Source organism: Patagioenas fasciata, chromosome 5, assembly GCF_037038585.1.
Source record: "Patagioenas fasciata isolate bPatFas1 chromosome 5, bPatFas1.hap1, whole genome shotgun sequence".
Classification (NCBI taxonomy): domain Eukaryota; kingdom Metazoa; phylum Chordata; class Aves; order Columbiformes; family Columbidae; genus Patagioenas; species Patagioenas fasciata.
Genome location: NC_092524.1, coordinates 31,074,890 through 31,097,023, shown reverse-complemented (window position 1 = coordinate 31,097,023; position 22,134 = coordinate 31,074,890). Strand labels below are relative to the sequence as shown.

Here is a 22,134-nt window from a genome sequence, read left to right as displayed (position 1 = left end):
TTCCAAAGGGGGATGATGCTTAATTTATGCACTTTTCTTCTCAAGCACATCCTCAATGCTTCTTCTTCCCTAGTGATGTCCAGACTGTAGAAAAACTGAAAAAGCCTTCTCCTTGTTTTTTCTAGAATGTGCTGGAGCTGACAGTTTATGATGAGGATTTTGCTACTCCAGATGACCATCTCCTCTGTGCTCTCTTTGATACTGCTAAACTTCCAATTGATAGAACAGCACTCCTGTGTTTTAAGCCCAACCAAAAGGTGAGACCTGTGAGATCAGTGCCTGCAAGACCTGGCAGAAGGGGGTGTAAAGGGCACACTTACATGAGTTTTCAAGCCTGAACTGTAAATTTTAATGACTTCTGTTTCCTGGCCTATGTTTTGTATTGCTTTACCCTACTCCCATGTCTCTGGAAATGCCTATTGCAGCCCTTGTCTGTGGTATCTTCCATGAGTTCATCCCTTTCAGCTACAGCTGCTTAAGCCCTGGAAGTCAGTATTAGTTGATAGTCTTGGCAAAGTGTCTTTGTTTTATTTCCTGGGGCTAAACTTAAGGATTGTTATTCCAATTTGTCACTGGTCCAGCAGCTATGTGGCTCCATCATGTAGGAGGCTAAAATAAAGCAACTAAGAAACCAGTGGAGAGTTATACAACACTTTCAAATTCTTGGGGTGAGCTTTCTGAATCTGCCATGTATGACTTATCCCAACAATGGGTGCGTGAATTGACACTGAAAATACAAACACAAAAAAAATATGGTAAAAAAATTGTATTTGAGAACCTGAGCCCCTCCTGCCAGTATTTTTATAAATTATTGAAGAACATATGGCTGAAACAGTGTGGTAGGTAGGGGAGGGATCTGACTGCAAGCTACCCCTGAGTAACTCTGAGACTGAATAAACACAGTCACAGAATGTTAGGGATTGGAAGGGACCTTGGAAGATCATCTAGTCCAATCCCCTCGCTGGAGCAGGAACACCTAGATGAGGTTGCACAGGAATGTGTCCAGGCAAGTTTTGAATGTCTCCAGAGAAGGAGACTCCATAACCTCCCTGGGGACCCTGATCCAGTGCTCTGTCACCCTCACTGTGAAGAAGTTTCTTCTCATACTTAAGTGGAACCTCCTGTGTTCCAGTTTGTACCCATTACCCCTTGTCCTGTCATTGGTTGTCACTGAGAAGAGTGACATCCTCCTGACAGTCACCCTTTACATATTTATAAACATTAATGAGGTCAACCCTCAGTATCCTCCAAGCTAAAGAGGCCTTTCCTCATAAGGGAGATGCTCCACTCCCTTAATCACCTTCGTTGATCTGCGCTGGACTCTCTCCAGCAGTTCCCTGTCCTGGAACTGAGGGGCCCAGAACTGGACACAATATTCCAGATGCGGTCTCACCAAGGCAGAGTAGAGGGGGAGGAGAACCTCTCTCGACCTACTAACCACCCCACTTCTAACACACCCCAGGATGCCATTGGCATTCTTGACCACAAGGGCACAGTGCTGGCTCATGGTCATCCTGCTGTCCACCAGGACCCGCAGGACCCTTTCCCCTACACTGCTCTCCAACAGGTCATTCCCCAACTTATACTGGAACCTGGGGTTGTTCTTGCCCAGATACAAGACTCTACATTTGCCCTTGTTATATTTCATTAATTTTTTCCTTGCCCAACTCTCCAGCCTGTCCAGGTCTTGCTGGATGGCAGCACAGCCTCCTGGCATATCAGCCACTCCTCTCGGTTTGGTATCATCAGCAAACTTGCTGACAGTGCACTCTGTTCCGTCATCCAAGTCGTTGATGAATATATTGAATAGTACTGGTCCCAGTGCTGACCCTCAAGGCACTCCACTAGATACAGGCCTCCAACTGGACTCTGCCCCATTGACCACAACTCTCTGGCTTCTTCCCTTCAGCCAGTTCACAGTCCACCTCACTACACGATCATCCAGACCACACTCCCTCAGTTTAGCTGTAAGGATGCTGTGGGAGACTGTGTCAAATGCTTTACTGAAATCAAGGTAGACCACATCCACTGCTTTGCCATCATCTACCCACCTGATTATCATAAAAGGCTATGAGGTTGGTTAAATATGACTTCCCCTTGGTGAAGCCGTGTTGACTGCCCCTAATGACCCTCTTATCCTTGATATGCCTAGAGATGGCACCAAAGATAAGTTGTTGCATCACCTTTCTAGGGATGGAGGTGAGGCTGACCGGTCTATAATATTTTTTTTTTCCTCTGTAATTCATAGCCACTACTCCCTGACTCTTTGATTGTATCAACTTTCACCCCAAAGGCAAAGGTGAAGTTGTCCCTGTGTGTACCCCAACACTGTCCTTTGCAGTGCACAGCAGCAATACCTCTAGGCCTGAACCTGCTGTCTCATCTATCAGAATTAGTGCACTTTTGGAGCTCTGAATGACTGATCTACTCTATTTCTTAGTTTTCCATCTATTAAAAAAAAAAAAAAAAAAAGAAAAAATATTCTAGATTCCCTTTGAGGTCTATGGATGAGCTCAGTGAAATATCTTACATGCTAGTTCTTGCTTCCATGGGCAAATTGCTTCTGGTACCCAAACTAGGTCACTCACAACAAGCTCATGCATATCAATACCCCCTGACAGAGGGTTGCAAAACTGTAACTCTTAATGACTCAATAATACCAGTCTCCATTTATTATGTTAAAGTGATGGGTGGAAAGAATCTTTAACTTCCAAGCTGATAGCAAGGACAGTAAATCACAGCAGGACAGTGCTAGGAATAGATGGGAATAAAAGGTAGAATTCAGAAGACAAAGCAAGGTGCAAATTGTCTTTCTGGAGAACCTTCATACAAAGACCTAAAAGTTGTTTTGATGATAACTTGTAGAAGGAAGGAGATGAGGAAGGGAACATTAAACTGTTTTGAAATGTTTTTTTTTTTCAGACCTTCCAGTCTGTAATATTTATCACAGGCTGTGCATTGCAACCAGTTACTTCAATATTGCATAGCAGGGACCTGGGTTTAGACAAGAATGAAAGCATTATATAGCTATTTCATTTAACTTCTTCTTCTTGTTTTTAGGCCAAAGAGGAGCTAGAAGTTGAATTCAAATTGGAGCCTGCGTAAGTGATATATAGATTCTTTACAGAATGCAAAAATTGTTAAATGCTAAAACACAAAGATAGCACTAGAAGTCATGCTTGGTGGGATTTCTGAAAAAAAGTGGCACACTTCTCCTGCATCTTTACTGCAGTCTCTGCTGGAGCGAGTCTTCTGTCCAATCCCTCCAGTCAGCTTCCTCTGTAGTTCAGTTACTTTCAAAGACACCTGCCAGCACTGTCTCTCCTATCCACAATGTCAGATTGTTTACCTGGGGATATTTCAGGAGACTTTACAAGTGTGTGTGCATAAGCTTTTGTGTACATGCACGTCTATCAATCTTTCCATACCTGTTTCAGCTTATATGGTAGACAGACTCCTGACACTGAACCGTTCAGTCCAGGTTTCCAGTGTATCTCTGACTCCTTTGATTTTCCCTTGCAGCACTGTTTTCATCCTAGTAATCCTGTTGTCTTTCTGCCCAACACGATGACAATATGTTGGAAACTCTAGTGCAGGGCTTTTTCTCCAGCAGAGTCAACCTGCTGTTCATATGAATCAGTATTTTTGCCTCTGTGTTACTATGAGGTAACTAAGGCACAGCAGAAATAAAGTGATCAGCCTAAGGTCAGCCCTCGAACTAGTGGGGAGCCAAGATCAGAATTCAAGTCACTCCACATCCTCTCCTGACTTCACCTGAATAATCTTGATTTTTTTTTTTTTCATGTAATTCATACCTACCACCCTCTGCCCCTTTGATTGCATTTGTATATCAGCAAGTACATAGGCCTGGGCTTCCCATAACTATATCCTGGCGTATTTTATATTTATATTTATATTTATATTGCACCTATCACCATATCGATAAACATTATTTGGAACAACTCTGATGGTATTAGCCTGTTATCACTGAAATACATGTACTCTACTGAGAAAAAGAATTTGACTGCCTAACTCCAGATTCCATTTTAGATGATCATGAGGTTGCACTGCAAAAAAGTGGCTGTGATACACATTGCTCAGCTTTGGCACAGAGGCAGTTCCCCTCAGAGCAGTGTGCAGTCCGAGCAAGCACGAAAAGGAGCTGCTGAGGTCCCTCTGCCCATCGTTCTTCTGAAGGGGGAGAAAAGGCAACATCTGGGCAAGGATAAATAGTCATTTGTTTGATCTAAAAAATCCATGTTTTTAATTTTGTTTCCTAGTTCTGGTCCTTATGAAACCATTGCTACCAATGGAGTCCTGGTGGTATGTTTTTTCTGAAGAAATTTTCTACAAGTAGTTCCTTAATATAAAGGGGGAGGGAAGGTGTGGGTTAGAGAATCTCTGAACTAGAAAATAGCCAGTAGGCCAGTTCTTTCTCTTTCACCCCCCACCCCTTTCCTGTTGAAGATACTTTGAGAATGACATACTAATATTTTATTGTCCTATTCATTGGTGATACCCCACTATTTCCCATTTGTCCTATATTTTGACACATGACACACACAGACCTTCCCTCTGGTACTAGTTTTTCAAAAATGTACCACTGTCTATCAAAGCACAGTGGTAAAAACACCGTGAAGCCATTTGCTGAAAACCTACCCAGGGCTTTCCTCCTCTGGGAGATAAGCCATGTCTAGTGGGTAAGCTCAGCACTAGGCATTGACCTATTGTAATTACATTACATGAAAGAAGAGTGAGTGCCATTGAAAAAAAACAATAGCAATGCTTCCTCAGAAAACTTTTTCTACTATTGACTCCAGGTCACTCAGCAAAATATCTTTCATTTATGTTTTTCCCAGTTTAACCGTCTATATCTATCTTAGCATCCTAAAAATGCTCCTGATTTTCTTATTTTCCATCTTCTTACTGCTCCCAGTCGTATGCCATTTTTACTGGAGGATCTCTACAACTCCCTTCAAAGGTTTTCCTTTCTATTAGTCAGCAGCTTCTAGCCCAGAAGCACCAGAGAACTAGGCACTTCAGGGAACAAGACATGCCCAAAGCTGAGTGATTCATGGCTCTCTGTAACAAGACTGGGATGGGACAATCTTTCCCACAGATTCTTTTTCTCTGTCCTTTACAGTGTCGTGAACTTTGCTGCTTGGAAGTTGAAGTGGCAGAGAAGGCACAGCAAAAATCAAGTAAGATTATTGCTTTGTTATCTATTTACAAACAACTACATGCTTATTGATGAGAGCATGCCTCTTTCATATAATGTAATAGAGAAATAAATAGTATCTACAGTATACAGTGCAGTTAACACCAGGTAAATGCATTAGGTTGTTATAGACTTCTATGACTGTATCTTGTACTCCCTCATGTGTATGTTGATAATGTCTATTAGACCTACACCAAAGTTGAAATTCCAGTTGTATAGAACAGCGAGAGCTTTCAGAGTCCCGTTTCCATGTATACAGCCTCTGTTTGTTCATTTCCCTTCATTGCTAGTGTTGCCTTCAGAGTATTTTCCACCAGACAAAGCTGTAGTCCAAACTCTACAGCAGGCCACTTATTATCAAGCCAGCACAGTTTTCCAGTTAAGTTATAGTGACATTTCTCACAAGCTTTGTTTTGTTCTTCTAGAGAAAGAGCTTTCCTTCACCGTGAGGGGCTCCTTTGAGGGGACACGGGATATCACGCTGGGCCCTGATGGAGTGGTCAGCCCACCAGGTCCCACCACGTTCCACTACATCAAGTACGCGGAGCCAACACTGGACATCATGTTGCCAAAGAAGAGACGCTACCACCCTGTATGTTGGAAATGGACTTCATGATGAACTGACCATGAGTACCTCTCTAGAAAGTGGGAGGAGGGGGAGAAGGTAAACCCTTTACTGCTTTTCTCCTTAAAGCATGTTATTTTCCCAGTGGACCTGTAAGTACAGTACAGAGACGGGCTCTCCTGTGGTGATGCTGAATTCGCTGCCGATGGGAAGGACAACGGCCATTGCAGAGGTGAGCATCACTTCCAGACTTCAGGAAAGAAAGGTCACTCAAGTTGAAATAATTCCTTCTGTAAGTCCCCATAATATTGCCCCAGATGGCTTATAAGAAGGTGAGAAATGTTCTGATTTTTTTCTCAGACCTTGAACAGGAGCTTTGTTTCTCCAACTGTTTTCTTCACAGAAGAAGGTTGACCTTTCATTAGTCTTAACTAGTCTATAGATGCCATTCTTACGTGCCAATAGCAGATACAGAGACCAACAAGGTTGTCAGAAAATATGGTGATTCCTTCAGTATGTCTCTCCTGGTTTTACCCAAAGGCTCACTGACTCATCCTTTGCTTAGGGTCCAAACTGAAACTTGCTCCTTGTACACAAGCTAGGAAAAAGTCAATAAACTTGCCCCTAGTAAACCTTGTGCTTCAAAGGACAGTATATTAAAATATATTGAAAATATTAGAAATATTGTATGGATTTTAAAGAATGTAATAGTATTATTGCATGAAATAGATCTATGTACTGTATAATTTTGAATGAAGTTAATAGAAGAAAAGGATCCTTAGTATATTAAAAAAAAAAAAGTGTTTCTGCTAAGAAGTACCTACAGATTTCCAGATTATTAGGGACAACCTTGTACAAATATTAATAGTCATATTGTGAAGAAATAGATTTCAAAACCATTAAAACATTCTCTCAAAACAGAATATTTTTGTTAATTACTATGAAGGTTGCAATAACTATTTTAAGACAGGATGAAGTCTTGGCAGCAGCAAATGCAGACTTGCAGGCTCTTCACTGTGAGACTGTGACCAAGATGTCAAAGATGTGTTGTGTATTAGAACATAAAGAACAGGAAACATACAAAAAATAGTATTTCAGGATGCTGCAGAAGGCTTGTGAATAACACGGGAAACAGGACCTACTGCATGGGTCTCAGGAACCTCCTGTAATAAGATTGCTAGTGGTTTCTGCGGTCTGGAAGTGTTTGAGATTTGTGGGCAGGGATGTTCCGCCAAAGATAAGTGAATGCTTTCGGAAGTATATGCTGAGATCTCAGACATTTAACTTTGCAATTGCCAGACCTTCTTGGGGTCTAAATCAAGCTCCAACCTCAAGACAGAAAGGGAAAAAAAAATAAAAAATTACAGTACACATTCTTGTTTTCCAGGAGAAAAGATTTGACTTGAATGTGAGAACACAAAGCTGGTAAGAGTTCTTCTTCTCTTCCTGAAGACTTAGGTTATTGATTTTTATATTGTTTTAGCCACATGGAAATGACACAAGCAGGTATTTTCAGTCTGAAAACTAGAACGTGCTTTTTATAAAACATAAAATACATGCACAGCAAATTATACATAAATAGCCTTAGGAAGATTTGGCTTTAATCAATAAATGTTGATAAACATGTATTTATTTTAACATTAACCCTTCCCTTCTGACCACAGTATATTATTTTTGATCAATGTCAGTCTCTGAAATTCACAAAAACAAGAAAGCTGACTAAAACACCAGAATGGACAGAAGTAAACAATAAAGTTGATCAGAAATTATAAACATTTGTTTTTTTCTTAACCCTCAATGTTCAGTAGCAGCTAAAGTGTATATTGAGCAGAAGTTCAGGTAGACAATGTGGCTAGTGATTTGACATTTATAGACATTCTCATTAATATTCATCAGTAAACATGAAGATGTTTCATGTTATCCATAACCACATGTGATATACAGAATTGGGTAAACTGATCTTTTCTGTGTGTGCCTGACCAGGAAGTAAAAGTGGAAAATAACTTTACTTTGAACTCAAACAGATTTTTTCTATCATTCATTTCAGAAAGGTAAGTGGTCAATGACAACAGGAAAACCAGCACTATGCCAGAACAGGAAAAATGCTTTCCATTTGTTTCTTTTGCATTCAGAGAACTTTAAAAGCAGTTCATTTATATCTTGATTTACAATGGAAACTCGTTTTTACAGCTCCAGCCAACTCAGTTCCCCTTGCGTGTCTTCATTTACAAATATAGTTGCAATTATTTGGCTGATTTTACCCAAATCTGATGGTAGAGAAATCTCATAAATAAATTTAATTACAGGTTTTGTTGAAATTATGAGCTCAGTAGAAAAGATAATTTCTGTCCCTGAAACAAAAAGCAAAATCCTACAGTTGTACAATGCCTGACCGGGGCTAACTGGCCAGGCAGGGAGTCCACGGGTAGCTTGAGCCTGAAGAGACCACGCCAGATCTCTTGCCCATTGGTGTCTTGTGGGCACGGGGCAGGAAGAGACAGGAGGGAGGTCAGTGAGTGGAAGAGCACAAACGCCCAGGGAAATAAGCTCCAACAGTCTATTTTTAAGGAATGACTTATTAAATTTCAAAGTGGATGCAAATGAATTGTTCCTCTGAGTAACATTAAGCTTCACAATTTTTGAGTCAAGGCTGACGTAAAATACAACTGACAGCATTGACTCATGAGACGGCTTATGCACGTGCAGACAGATCACAGTAGTGGGGGTGAAATACTTCCCCACTGAACTCAGTGACCCATCTTCATCCATCCAGGGGCTGTGTGTCACCCAGGTCCTCCCTCCAGCGGGGTGACACGGCCACCCATGCCTGACAGTGGATGGATGGGCTTGCTCCCCGGCGATACTCACCGCTAGAGGGAGATGTATTCCCACTCCAGTTGCTCAAAACGAGTAATAACCTTGACATTGGAATTGCCAACCTTGGAAAACTGGGGGTTATTTTACATTTAGAATTTGAAAATATCTCGTGAAATAGGAATAAATACATTCACTTTTTACCATTCACACAGATTTTCTAAGCTTGTAGTTGTTTTAGTTTTAGAATATATATTTTTTTTCATTTATATCTTCATCAATTGCTAATGATGGGGTATAATGCCACTGGTTAAGCTTACTAATTGATATGAGTTTCATTACTTTTAAAAATAGAATTCTCTTTTGCTCATGTCACATTGCATCACCCTGTTTGAAGGGAAGGGTGCTGTAGATTATCTTTGTTCAAAGTCCTATATTGATATGGGTGTGTTAATATGTAAAATATGTGCCTGTTTTTATCTTAGTAAGTGTTCATGCCACCAAGACCTGGATATGCGCTTTGGGTTTGACTTGTGTTCAGAGGAGATGGCTTTCCTGGGGAAAAGAAAGAGATATGTAGCAAGTGCCCTGAAAAATGTTTTTCACCTACAACAGGATCTACAGGATCATGAGGTACGTGTGTGTGGGGGGGGGTGGCATATGTTGAATTTCTAGTGCCTTCATGTACTCTTCTAGGCAAGTGGTCATCAAATGGGACACATGCATCTGTTGTGTATGTGCGAGCTTGTCCGTATATCTTAAGCACATTTGCTTCTGCTGTCGAGGTTTATTACTGCAAGAAAGACAAGTTGCAATAATTGCATCCTTCATGACTGTCAATTTGGAATTTGTCAGATTTGAGGTGCATTCATCCCTGCCATCTTATGCCATAAATGGCTTGGTTCAGAAATACTGTGTGCAGACTAAATACATTACATAGCAAAGATTTCTTCCCTTTTTGAGAGTTTACAATAAACATCTCTGAGTGCTTCTTATAATATCTTCCCTTTCTTGCAGTTTTGAAATTTCTTAAAGTAAACATAATTTATTTTAAAGTAATTTCACAATACTGAAGAATAACAGCATTGATGAGAGTAGCTTAACAACAGTGGCTGTGAACGGAGTGCATTTCTTCATGAGGCTGGTATGTGGATTTTCATACAGTAGTAGTAGATGTGTGAATTAGAAAAAAGTGGCAAAAGAGTGGGAAATGTAGAGCAAATACATTGTTGTCCCCACAGAAAGGTTTCTTCTTGTTCATCTGTGCCCCGTATGTCCTAGAGACAGAAAAGAACCCAGGTTTGGGTTAATCATCTCAAACTATGTTAATGCAAAGGGAAGCAGCAGTTGCAGTCATTGCTTGGCTTTGGAGCCTTGCTTTCTGAAAACAGACCCAAGCGCTGAGATCAGGACCTGGACCTGATGTGGTGACCAGACTCTATTGCAGTCTGGGACGTTGTGTTGAATGCTGTCAGTGTGAATATTCCATCCTCTTCTGCCTAACAGGTCCCCGTTGTGGCTATCATCACGACAGGCGGAGGGCTGAAGTCAATGACAGGACTATATGGCAGCCTCATGGGACTCAAGAAATTAAATCTCCTGGACTGTGTAACATACATCAGTGGGTTGTCTGGCACCACCTGGTAAGCAAGCTCACTCAGGGGGCTTGACCAGGCCTTTTGAGGGTGACGCTGCTGCAGAGAGGAACTTCTGAAGGCAGATGAGATCAGCAGATTTTCTTCAAACATAGAAACAAGCTGTTTCTCAGTAATGGGCAATTAAACACCAGCTTGATCTGATACACAGTTTTTTTTATTAGCAATTCTTTACCGTGCTTTTCAACTCAACATTTTCAGGAGTTAAATATGTATATGACAATTACACTTGTCAAAATGGTTTCTAAGTAAGTAGTTACTGTGGATGTAAGACTGCCTGTCGCATCACACCTCTTCCTCTCTCCACTGGTGTCCCAGTTGTTGTTTCCAGTAGTTTCTGAAAACGGCTCTGCTTTCTAACGGGTCACACAAAGAAAACTGCAGGACAGTGCACACTTACCCCTGCAATCTGTCAGTTTGGGGAAGGACTGAGCTCTTCTGGGCAGCGTTATTCCCTGCTCACAGCACCTACAAATGCCCAACATCTGATTGCCCCATGTGGGAAAGCCTGGTAAAATAGAGGATGGCATTAAAATAAAGCATAAAGATACCATAGGATTATCACTAAGTGATACAAAGCCAAGATACAGCAGCTGGTGTGAACTGATTTATGGCAAGCCAAGAAAATTTATTGTAATTTTCTGCTTAATTTGTGCTTCAAAAATGTACCTATGTTCACACCTGGCAATTTTATCTCTTATGCTGCTGCCAGTTCTGTTTGAAAAACAACAACAACAACAACCAAAAAAAAAAATGAGGAACATAAAAAATACATTATCCTTCACTGCCATCTTTTAAACAGTCATAGACTCCGGAGTGTTCATTCTGCTGGATGGAGCAGCAAAACCAGAGTATGTATGAGCAGAAGTGAATCCCTAAATGTAAACCTCTATCCCCAAAGGCACAAAATTTCAAGACTCTTTTTACTCCATTTGACTTTTTCTGTCTGTGTTATCTTTCTCCAGGACCATGGCCAACTTATATAGAGATGCCTACTGGTCACAGAAGGACCTAGACTCGCATATTGGTGAAGCCCAAAAACAAGCAACCAAATGCAAGATGAGCTGTTTCTCTATGGATCGCATGAAGTACTACAACAAGCAGCTTTGTCACCGGCAAGAAGAGGGATACAGGACATCGTTTATAGATCTTTGGGGGCTCATCATTGAGTACTTACTAAATGATGGGGTATGATATATTCCATTTGTTGGACAACCATGTATTTTTCTCTTAGTGAATAGAGAGAAAACTAGCCCATCATTTCAGAGAATGTACCTCAAAACAGAGTGGAGTTCTCCATGTCAAAAACTCTCACATTTTTTTATTTATTCTGATAGTCTGCCTAGGAAGATACGCATCCTATGTGTTAATAAATTAGGTTGTGGGTGCAGCCATTTGAAATCTGACCGGTATTTAAATAGAAGTGGAGGCAACCTTGGGCAGTCTGCCTAAAATGCAGACTATGCATGCAAAAAGAGTTCAAGCTGCAAACCAGGTGTAAAAACTATACAAAGCACATGTGAAACAGCTAGAGGGCTTGCTGATTTGCATCCACTGACAGGTAATTTGATCTGCAGCTACTCTGGAGGCAAGTGCATATTTTAGTTTTTCTGAGAAGGACTGTGCAGACAGAAGCTGGTTTAAGTAATATGAATATTTACAAGCAATAACAAAATTTGTTTTTCTGTTATTTAAAGTGTTTTCTACCCCTACAGTACAGCAGTTCACTCCCTCTTTCCCGCAGCTGGACCACAGTTCAAGGATTGTGTGCTTTTTGGTACTTGGGAAGTGGGAAGGGAAGAGCAGTTGAGGATCGAACAGAAGTGTGCTACAGTGTGGGCAATCATTCAGCCATTCATTTGGGTTTATTTATTTATTTTTATAAGTAAATATACAGTATTATAGATGTGTAAACAGACAATAAATACATACAGAGAGGAATACTACTTATTAAACAAAGGTATAAGCTGAATAGCTGCCTCTCTTTTACCCTCAGCTAGATGAGATCCCCCTCAAAATCTAACCAAGCATCTTCCCCTTTGAACAGTGCTGACAATTGCTACGTAACCATTAACATCTCCATAATCTGCCAGAATTAGCTGCTCTTAAATTTGTCAGCAGTTCATGAGATTTTATGTTTTTTACAAACCTCTTCAATGAGAATATGCTTTTCCAGAAGAGAAGCTGAGTGGGATGCAAATAATTTGCAGTCATATTCCAGTCCCCTTGCAAGGCCTGGACTGTGAACAGCTCTTGTGTACTGAGAAAGGAAACTCTGTGCTCCTCATCCTAAGGGGCAGCTTCCCTCTACTCCAACTTGCCAGGGCAGTACTTTCTAGTATGTACGGACATCCATGCAGGAGTAGTTTTGCCTCTCCTCGCCTCTTTGTGTACCCATGCACAAAGTCAGGCTGGACCCTGGGAGACTGGTCTGTCACTGGTGGGTGGGTGCATGGAGCTGCTCTGGCATGTCCTGCATGTGGGGGGCAGAGCTGCCTGACTTCTCCAGCACCGGGGCTATTGAATTCACAATGTGTTGTTTCCATCTTTTCTCACATAACTTTTTCTTCAAAACCAGAAAGACCCCCACAAACTTTCGGATCAGCAAGAAGCATTGTGTGATGGCCAGAACCCACTGCCAATCTATGTGTCAGTCAACGTCCGGGACAGCTACAGCACCAATGATTTCAAAGGTAAGGATGATGTTTCAGATCCCGTGGGGCTAAAACTAGCAACTGAATTTATGTGATTTGGTCATCTTTCCTTGGAAGCACTTAGAGAAAATGATCCTGGTGTGTCAGTTGCTTTTTGGAGAAATAACCATCACATCCATGCTTTACAATTTTAATACAGGAGCTTATTGAGATCAGCATTTCACTGTCTAGACATACGCAGTCAAAATCCTGCCAGAAAGGCCATTTCTGAAATGTTATCTGATACACGTAGAATAAGAAGTATTGTAATTGTCTGAGAATTAAATACTGGTTTTTGTCAATGCCTAGTTATAGTTTCAACATGAAGAAAGACCACATAGTTATGATAAAGTTTGGCAAAGCATCCAACCTACTCCTAACTGAATCTTTGCTTTGCTCATTGTTTTTGTTAATTTTTTCCATGGGGAGAAGCAGCTGGAGGAGATGAAGAAGTGGAGGAGAAATTCACATAAAAATTTTATGGTTGAGATTAAAAAATGAAGCACTTCTGAAAGAAAAGGAGATTATGGTCCATGACCTTTCTATCCCAGTCTTTGCTTACTCCGCAGTTATATCAGATAACTGCACTTCATGTTGAGAGGACATCCAAGAAAGTCAAAGTTCTGCCATTCTTATATACCACATATAAAGATATAATTAGCATCTAACAAAAACTTGTTTCTGGACAGCTGAGTACATATCTTTTTACACAACCAAACTATTCAAGGGAAGTCAAATTTACTGTATTGATAATAGTGGAAGTACTTTCACCTAGATATGGCATATGCAAGGGCAGATCAAAACCTTGTGCACGCTGGAGAAGCCTGGACTGGTAAGTGCACACAGGGGGTGTAAGAGCTGGAGCTTTGCTGTGATCCCAGCGTGCACCTTGTGCCACGGGCAGCACCACATGAGCAGCATGTCTGGTCCTGCTTCCCCATTGCCAGTGTCCCAGCTCAGCTGCCTGGGCCTGCAGGCAGTCATGGATAAGCACAGCTTTGCAAAGGCAGACAGAGGTCAGGTGGGTTTACATCCTCGCTGCCGCTTGTTCCATACCCGGCTGAGAGCCTGGGAGCCTTACAAGTGTCTGCTTGTGTCTGTGTTGCAGAGTGGGTCGAGTTCACCCCCTATGAGGTGGGACTGCTGAAGTATGGCTGCTTCATTCCTACACAGCATTTTGGAAGCGAGTTCTTCATGGGTCGCTTATTAAAAAAGCTCCCCGAATCCCGGATCTGCTACCTTCAAGGTGATGTATTCTGTTGTCCTGACGCTTCAGAACAGTGCAATGCTGCTAACTAGAGGGTAGATATTTCTGGTCTAACATACTGAACACTGCTACAATATCACCTGCCAGGAAATGGGGGTGTGTGGTAGTTTGTAGTAGCAGTGAAAAATCCCACAACTTTTTTTAGTTTCTTACCACTGTCTCAGTAGTCATAGATGGAATAAATTTCTTTAATTCTTTCATTGTAATGAATGTTTCCCACTTCGTTATTTTTCTGATTCCTCTCTGACTGCACTCCAGTTTCTAAAAATTTTGGTTGTGCAGAAAACCTGCAGCTGTGCTTTAGCTGTGAGGTTTAACTACAACCCCACGTAGATAATGTCATCTACCAAAGATGTAGGCTGCCCAGGATGTAAAATGAGACCAGAAGCAAAGGGTCTCTGAGTGTCTCTGGTCAGTCCCTGACTTGTACTGATGGGTTGTGTGTAAAAGTAATAATATCCCTTCACCACAGAGTCAGAGTCACTGGCAGGTGAACGTAGAGCTGTGCGAGTTCAGATTCAGTCATCTCTTCTTACAGTTGTGCTGTTTAGAAGCTCCATGGCTTCAGTAAACATGCTATGATATTAAACAGCCTATAAGTCCAAGGAATACCTCTGCTTCTCAGGCTGGTCCTTTTTATCTGGCCCACTAGTTGAAAATTAATGTTCTACATATTGTGTATGCTGTGTTGTTTTCTGTGTCCCACTAAAAATTAGGAAGTCCATTTATGGTAGACCAATAAGAATACATATTTAAATTTACAACAGCAGATGTAATGGTTGCATTGTGTTTTGCCAACAAAGCCACCGGTGCCCCTGTAGGGAGGCAGAGAGGGACAACCCTGGATGGAGACAAGAGGGGAGCAGGAGCCACTGCATCTGTGAGCCTTTCCATGCTGCAGGGTGAGACCTGCTCTTACAAACTGAATGGCTGAACAGCCAGTTCACTCCTCTGATTTACCTGAGCTCTTCTTTTGCTTCTGGAGTGTTTTTTCTCCTTTACGTTTACTTCTCTCCCATTCTTCTCTCTCTTTACTGTCTGCCCGAGCCATGCAGTGGGTGAGGTGCGGAGCTGATGGCAGTGTGACCCAAGCCAATGCCACAGAAAGTTTAGAGGAATTTAACAGCCTGGAAGTTTCGAAATATTTAAATTAAGCACATTCAAAAATTAATCTAAGAGATAAAAAGAGAAGGAAACAGGCATTTTTCTTGTTAAAATGTGTCCTTGTGTTCACTAATTCCCTTTGCAGGTATGTGGAGCAGTATATTTTCTGTGAACCTATTACAAATATGGGGCCTGTCCCACAGTTCAGAGGACTTCTGGAAGCGATGGACACAAGACAGAATAGAAGAAGTTGGTGAGAAATTATTAAGTCTTTTATTTATGGTCACTTGGTCTTCTGGATACCTTATGGCATCATCTTGTCAACTATGTTGAAGACAACATCATAGGATCCTCCTAAGAGAGAGTGACTTCCCCTCCCACCATAAATACTAAGAGGAAGAGGGTAATCAGGAAAATGCTGCTGTAATTACTAGTCTTACTAAAACACTACTGATTAAACAGCTCTGGCCTTAAGAGGAAGCTTTAGAGGGGTCATGCTTTTCTCAGGAAGTATGTTGACATTGTCCATTCTCACTCAACATTACAGAACCAAGAAGCAGTGGCACAGAATAAAGTCCTTTTTACTGCCTGTGCAGATGTGCAGAGAATAAACCTGAATATAAATGGGCTAATCAATATATCCTGGGTTTTTATTTTATTACTCAGTACAGTAATTACAGCATTGGATTCATCCTGGCACAAAGATAAAAGAGGCCCAGAGGATATTTTCTGAAGCAATATAGAAACCACAGTTTCATTGCTAAATTATTTCATATGATAGTAACTGTAATTACAGACAACCTAAAGACAAAGAACTACATCTGTGCAATCACGGAAACCACCAAATCTCTTCTGCTGCACCATCAGCCGCTTGATCTGGCAAAGCAGGTTGTGATTTCAAGAAACCACACCTTGTGCCATTTCTACTTTTCACCCACATGTGCTGCCATGTAGTCACCCTGGTTTCTAGATATTAAAGGACGCCCTAGGTTTTCCTGGGATGTTCTCATTCTACTGATTAAGCATATCCTCATGTAGCCATAGGTGATTATCAGGTAGAAGCTGTCACTGTTGCAATAGACTCTGTGGTGCCCTGTTGTTGCCCATCTGACTAGGTCAGAGAATGTGCTTCAGCCTCATTTTCTCCATTCTTGCCTCAGTTGCATGATATCTCCCTGTGAGGATATGTAACTTTCTTTCTGATAGGACATTCTCTGAATTGCTTAGTTCCCTAAAATTGTCCCTTTTCCAAGACTAAAGACTGCTTCTGATGGCCTTCTGTCTTCAGGCCAAAGGTTAAGACCATCCAGCAGCCACTCCTGTCCTTCAGAACAGTTTTTGTATGTTTAAGTGAATTATCCCCGAACAACACCTGAGATCTCCGACACACCAGGACAACCAGAAATGAACATAAATTAACAAACAGTTCACCAGTTTTTCTCCCCTCCTCCAGATGAAGACCCGGTGTTGCCTACAAGACCCCACGAGCTGAGGACTCGCATGTACACCCCTCCTGGCCCCCTGGCCAGTGCCCTTCGGGGAGCGTTGACTGACCGCTTCTCTGTGGCCCATCACCACAACTTCCTGAAGGGTTACCAGCTGCACAACAACTACCTGGAGAATGAGCACTTCTGTAGATGGAAAGGTAATGGGGACTAATATTTAAAAGGCAGCATTTTCAGGTGGTTTTGGGATGGGAAATTTAGGAAAGAACTCTGTCAGTCTTGGGAGGGGGAAAAAAAATCTCCTGAAAGAACATTTCTTTTCTGAACAGAGAGAAGAGATTAAGACTTCAGTGTTGCCAGGTATTTAAGACTGTTTTTAAAGATAAGCATGTGTTTATGTGCTTTAACTGAGATGTCTGTAGTCCAGGCTGAGAGTGTAGGCTTGCAGCTGACAGAACCAAATTTGAAGTAGCAGAGAGAAGAGTGAACATGGCAAGACTTAATTTGGCAGGACTGTGCCTGTGACTTCAACTGCAACTGGAATATCCCAGAAAATATGACATATGAGAGAAAGCTCGAAAGGAATGGGGCTTTGTAGTCCAAAGAAGAGGGGACTGATGGGGAGGCATAACTCCAAATGAAAAAAGGGATGGGGATATTTTGTTCTCCAAATCGGTGATGGATAAAATATGAAAAAAATGATTGAAATAAAGCAAGACAGATTTAGCTTAAGTATTAGAAATAACTACTGGCATTAATGATTACGACAAGTTAGTAATATATTGCTGGAATCTCAACACAGAAGATTTTTCAGAACAGGAATTTAGCTGGTGTTTTGCAGATCCTCCCGTACCCATTTGACAATCCAGTGGTGCTGCAATTAAATTAAACCAGGCCTCTGGAATGGTCAGTTCCACCTTTAATTTCTTTTGCAGTCAAAATTCCTGCTGCTAATTTCTTATTCCAATAAATATTTTCTCTTTAGACACTGTGTTAGACTCACGTCCTAACCAGCTGATGCAAAATCCTGATTATCTGGGCATGATAGACGCTGGATTTTTCGTCAATACTAGCAGTGCACCACTTTTAAGGCCACAGAGGGAAGTGGATGTCATAATATATTTAAGTTATACTACTGGATCACACACATCGGTGAGGAGGCTCTTGTTACCATGTGTTTTTCTCTGCTTTTGCCTGTAAATGTCTAGCCAGTAGTGTCCAGAACTGGTAGTTATTTCAGCTGTTCGTTTCTTTACTACTGCAATCCCCTATGTTTCTCAATGTAGTTATTAATATTGTTCCTATTTCTTCCTGGAATCTCTCTTGCTGGTTTATGAACATGTTGAATTATTCAAGAGGACATCAGCATGGTGTCTTCCAGAACGATGGGAAGAGCCTCTTCTGCTTTATGCTGAATCAAGCAGGTTTCAAGACCCTGCACAGGAATATGCATAAAGATGAGGAAACTATTTCTCCTGACTTAAGTTAGAATAAAGTGGATAATTAGGCAGATAATCAGGGGAAGATCATTTCTGTACTGACAAATAAGACGGTACTAGGAAAATTCAATGACAAGCATGATTTTCCAGAAACTCCAGTTTCATGGAGATAAAGTCTATAAGGCCTTGCAGAGAAAAAAAAGTTGGGGTCTTTATATCTCAGAAACTGAGATTAGTTAGAAACTCACTTTTAAACATCTTGGCCAGCTTAAGTGAAATTATTTTTTGTGAATGAGAACAGCTGTGCTGCTGTTAATAAGACATATGATGTGTGAGGCATGCATGTAATTAAGTTTCATTTCAGCCTCATACATTGTCTAGATTGATTTTATGAAGAAAGGCTGCTGCAATTTTAAGCACTTTGGTAGAAACTGTTTCCTATTTGATAGTGTCTGCTATTAGATGGTGCAGAGTAAATAACACAGTACATAGCAGGACATGATACTGTACTAAACATTTCAGGGAAAAGGTACAGTATAGCCTAATACTTCAGACTTTCTCGGTAAAATATCAATCTCAATTAACACTGTGCCATGATGCCTGCACAGACAGAGATGTAATTGCACATTCACACTTAACTTTCTTATCTTCTGGCTTCCAAGCACATAATAAGATACTCTAAACATTTTCTTGCCGAGGTCCTCTTTACTAATTAATTCTATACAATACATTTAACACAGGTTCTTTCATTTACTAAACCTACATGCTTTACCCTAAACTTCTGAAAAATACTTCCATGTTTAAAAAAAAATGTTTAGGATGAATTCTCTAACTCTAAAATTGTGTTTACAGCTTGTGATTAGCATTCTGGTTACTATGTATGGCAGTTATGTGTAGAGTAACCCTTGATAAGAAGGAACCCACCCTATGGGTCTGAGTCACTAAACCTTAATACTAGATAACAATTTGGGGCCTTTAAGACAACCAAATTAAATTCCAATGCTGACCATTTCTGTGATATTCCAGGTTCTAGACAAGGCATACAAATACTACTCAGAGCAGAAAATCCCATTCCCTAAAGTTACTTTGACTGAAGAAGATAGGAAAAGTCTGAAGGAGTGCTACATATTCCATGACCCAGATGTGCCAGGATGTCCCATCGTGATTTTTCTTCCACTCGTGAATGATACCTTCCAAGAGTACAAAGCACCTGGTAAGTTGCAAGTAGTGGCAAAGGATTAATCAAAAGCCACCACTACCTACTTTCCTGACTCAGATGGAGCCTTTTTCTCTGCTACTGGCCATCTTTGCTGGCTGGGTTCATGTGAGAGCACTTGAGATAATTACACCTGTTTTCCCCATTCCTGCTAAAGCTAGTGTCTCCATTCATGTAATCTGTGTGGCCCTAAAAAGATAGACATGGCCTTTGTCTTCTGAATGGTGTTTACCTTCTTCTCTCTCCCATTTGCAAAATAATGTGTTGCTAGCTAATTGTAAAAGAGTACTTACTGAGAAAAGTGTAGCTCACACAGATTATTTTCCCCTACATCTGTTGTCTGTTGTCCAGGGATTTCATTCTACACTGGAGGAGGCGTAGTTTCATGTATGGGTGGTGGGGGAGCAAGAACCTGGCTTTCAGGCTGAATCCTGCAATGTCAAGATTGATGTGTCTGATTTTGGTACAGCACCAGCCTGGGGGTCATTTTTCTCACTCTGCTGTGGTTGGGGGCTGTCGTTCTTTTCCTGCCCTGACCATTTGCTCCATATTCCTTTCCTTTGCTACCAGTTACTAGGATGCATTTTCTTTGCCCCTTGGTAGCGGGGAGGTAAAGTCCAAAGTTCTGCTTCTGCAGATTTGGGAGACACGAGCAATGCGAAGACAGGTGGATCCTGATGGCAGGCCCCCTGACACTGCAATCAGGATTGCAGGAACTGGAAGTTTCTGTATGTTTCTATTATTTCTTTCTCCCTTAAATGCTATTCTGTTACTAGCAACTCCTCTCTCTCAGCTGGGGTTTGTAGAGGTCGTGCCTAGTGGAGTGCCCCTTCAGAGTGATATCCTCAACTAATCCATGGTTTTAATGAGACGGCTGCTCATGAGTGAGCTGTAGATGATTATTACAATGCTGCCCCTCACTTCTCCCTTCTGCCCTCATCACTTCAGGTACAAAATGTTCTTTTAGCGAGCAGTGGCGATACACAACCTGCATTATCAGCTCATTTAAACCCTGTGATTCCTTTCCTGGCAGAAAGTTCCCCTTTTTGGGCTACCGTGAGCAGCTTGTCACTGACTGAGACAAACACCATGTCACAGCAGCAACTTCTCTTTCTCTCCAGGTGTCAAGCGCTGCTGCTCTGAGATGGAGGGAGGACAACTTGATCTGACCAGTCGTTTTTCACCCTACTGCATGTTCTCGGTCAGGTACACAGATGAGAATTTCCACCGACTGCTGAACCTCAGTGAATACAACGTCCTGAACAACTCACAGATGATTATGCAGGCCTTGCAGATAGCGATGCAAAGGAGAAGGTGCTAATCTCCTGTCCACCTACCCCTATATTTTCAGAGGAGTTTTTCATGCTCTGGGACACAGAAGGGACATAACTTTTTGAACACTGTCCATTCTGCACTATAGAAAGAAACTACCCCAGGAGGCTCAGTGGTTTGCCTTTTTGTTTTGGTGCTGTTTCTATTCCCAATAAGTGGCATCTATAGGCAAAAACATTGCCTGGGAATTTTTTATACATGCTTTGTCTCTATTTAAGGTTGTCTGTAGAATGCTCCTTACCTAAAATCCTTGTTACATTTAAAAAATAGTGTTATTTTAAGCCTAACTTATTATAATGGATGACATATAGGAAAATAAATTTTTACCGCCAGAGTGCTACAGTAATACAACCAAGCCAGCACGCCTACAGGCTGTGAGAAGGGAGTATAAGCTTCTGTTCCCTACAGTTCTTCTTTGTGGAACACAAGGTGCATCCAGCACTAGAAAATGAAGAAAACCTGAGAGACGGCTGGAAGTTGGTATTGGATCCCTGAGTCAACTCTGCTTTGCAAGTGTCCTGAACAGCAGCTGCAGAGGTCAGGAATGTGATAGGGACAAATGTGTGCACACAGCCCGCCCTGTGAATCGTGTCCACCTCCTGGGCTCTCTTGGGCTGTGAATGAATCGTACATAAATGAGAAGAAGCAACTTAGGAGGAAGTAGCGTAAGATTTTTCACATATAAAATCTTTTCCAGCAAAACGTGGAATTTGGGCACATCAAAATTTCCTGTGGACTTATGTCAGTTTTGATTGTTTTGTGTTGATAGCATATATAAAAAGTCAACATTTTATTTTGAAGCTTTCAAAATAAATCACCCTGGGATTTTTTTCCCAGTTAAGGTTCTTTTCATATTAAACTTTCTTTCTTAAATTAAAAAGTGCTTAAAATGAAAATACTTTAATTCCACTAGAGAATGAAAACTTTGTTCTTTTACTAAATGCCGTTTGTTTAAACAGTTCGAGACATGCTCAGAAACAAAAATGCTTATTTCTTTAGTTCTACCTGTTCAAACCATGCAAATAAACAGGAGTGAGTTGGTAGCCCGCAACAATCAATAGCATCTTATGACAATCTGAACAGACCCTCAATGAGATCTAGCACAAATCCACCAATAGTATTTGTTATGGGTTTGCATTTTTAAACTTTCTTCATATTCCTTTTATGGAAAGTGTCTTTTCTGAACTGTGGAAAGGGCTGAGGATGAGCTATAAAAATTATAAATCCATAAGTCAAACTGAAAATACACATTTTATTAATAAGTTTTGTGTCCTAGTGGCAACTAAGAAAATTTTGAACAAAGAGTCTACTCAGTGAAAAAAAATATTAACTAGATGTCATTATTTGAGGCTAAAAGAAACTAGTAAAAATACTTGGGTAAGTTGA

General features: G+C 41.1%; 1 protein-coding gene across 1 annotated transcript in view; it reads left to right on the top strand.

Annotated features, from left to right (window-relative positions):
* The window catches only part of LOC136102290 (cytosolic phospholipase A2 epsilon-like), a 34,934-nt gene extending 13,461 nt beyond the window's left edge, over window positions 1-21,473 (top strand). Inside the window, exons 5-21 of the mRNA XM_065839266.2 lie at window positions 126-257; window positions 3,061-3,101; window positions 4,281-4,323; window positions 5,144-5,201; window positions 5,644-5,810; window positions 5,929-6,015; window positions 7,171-7,208; window positions 9,083-9,230; window positions 10,104-10,240; window positions 11,218-11,440; window positions 12,831-12,945; window positions 14,054-14,191; window positions 15,462-15,569; window positions 16,770-16,961; window positions 17,747-17,913; window positions 19,227-19,413; window positions 20,538-21,473. Of these exons, the coding sequence (XP_065695338.1) occupies window positions 126-257; window positions 3,061-3,101; window positions 4,281-4,323; window positions 5,144-5,201; window positions 5,644-5,810; window positions 5,929-6,015; window positions 7,171-7,208; window positions 9,083-9,230; window positions 10,104-10,240; window positions 11,218-11,440; window positions 12,831-12,945; window positions 14,054-14,191; window positions 15,462-15,569; window positions 16,770-16,961; window positions 17,747-17,913; window positions 19,227-19,413; window positions 20,538-20,737 (2,181 nt within the window). The 3' untranslated portion in view covers window positions 20,738-21,473. The remainder of the gene's footprint in view (window positions 1-125; window positions 258-3,060; window positions 3,102-4,280; window positions 4,324-5,143; window positions 5,202-5,643; window positions 5,811-5,928; window positions 6,016-7,170; window positions 7,209-9,082; window positions 9,231-10,103; window positions 10,241-11,217; window positions 11,441-12,830; window positions 12,946-14,053; window positions 14,192-15,461; window positions 15,570-16,769; window positions 16,962-17,746; window positions 17,914-19,226; window positions 19,414-20,537) is intronic.
* Window positions 21,474-22,134: the final 661 nt, after the last annotated feature.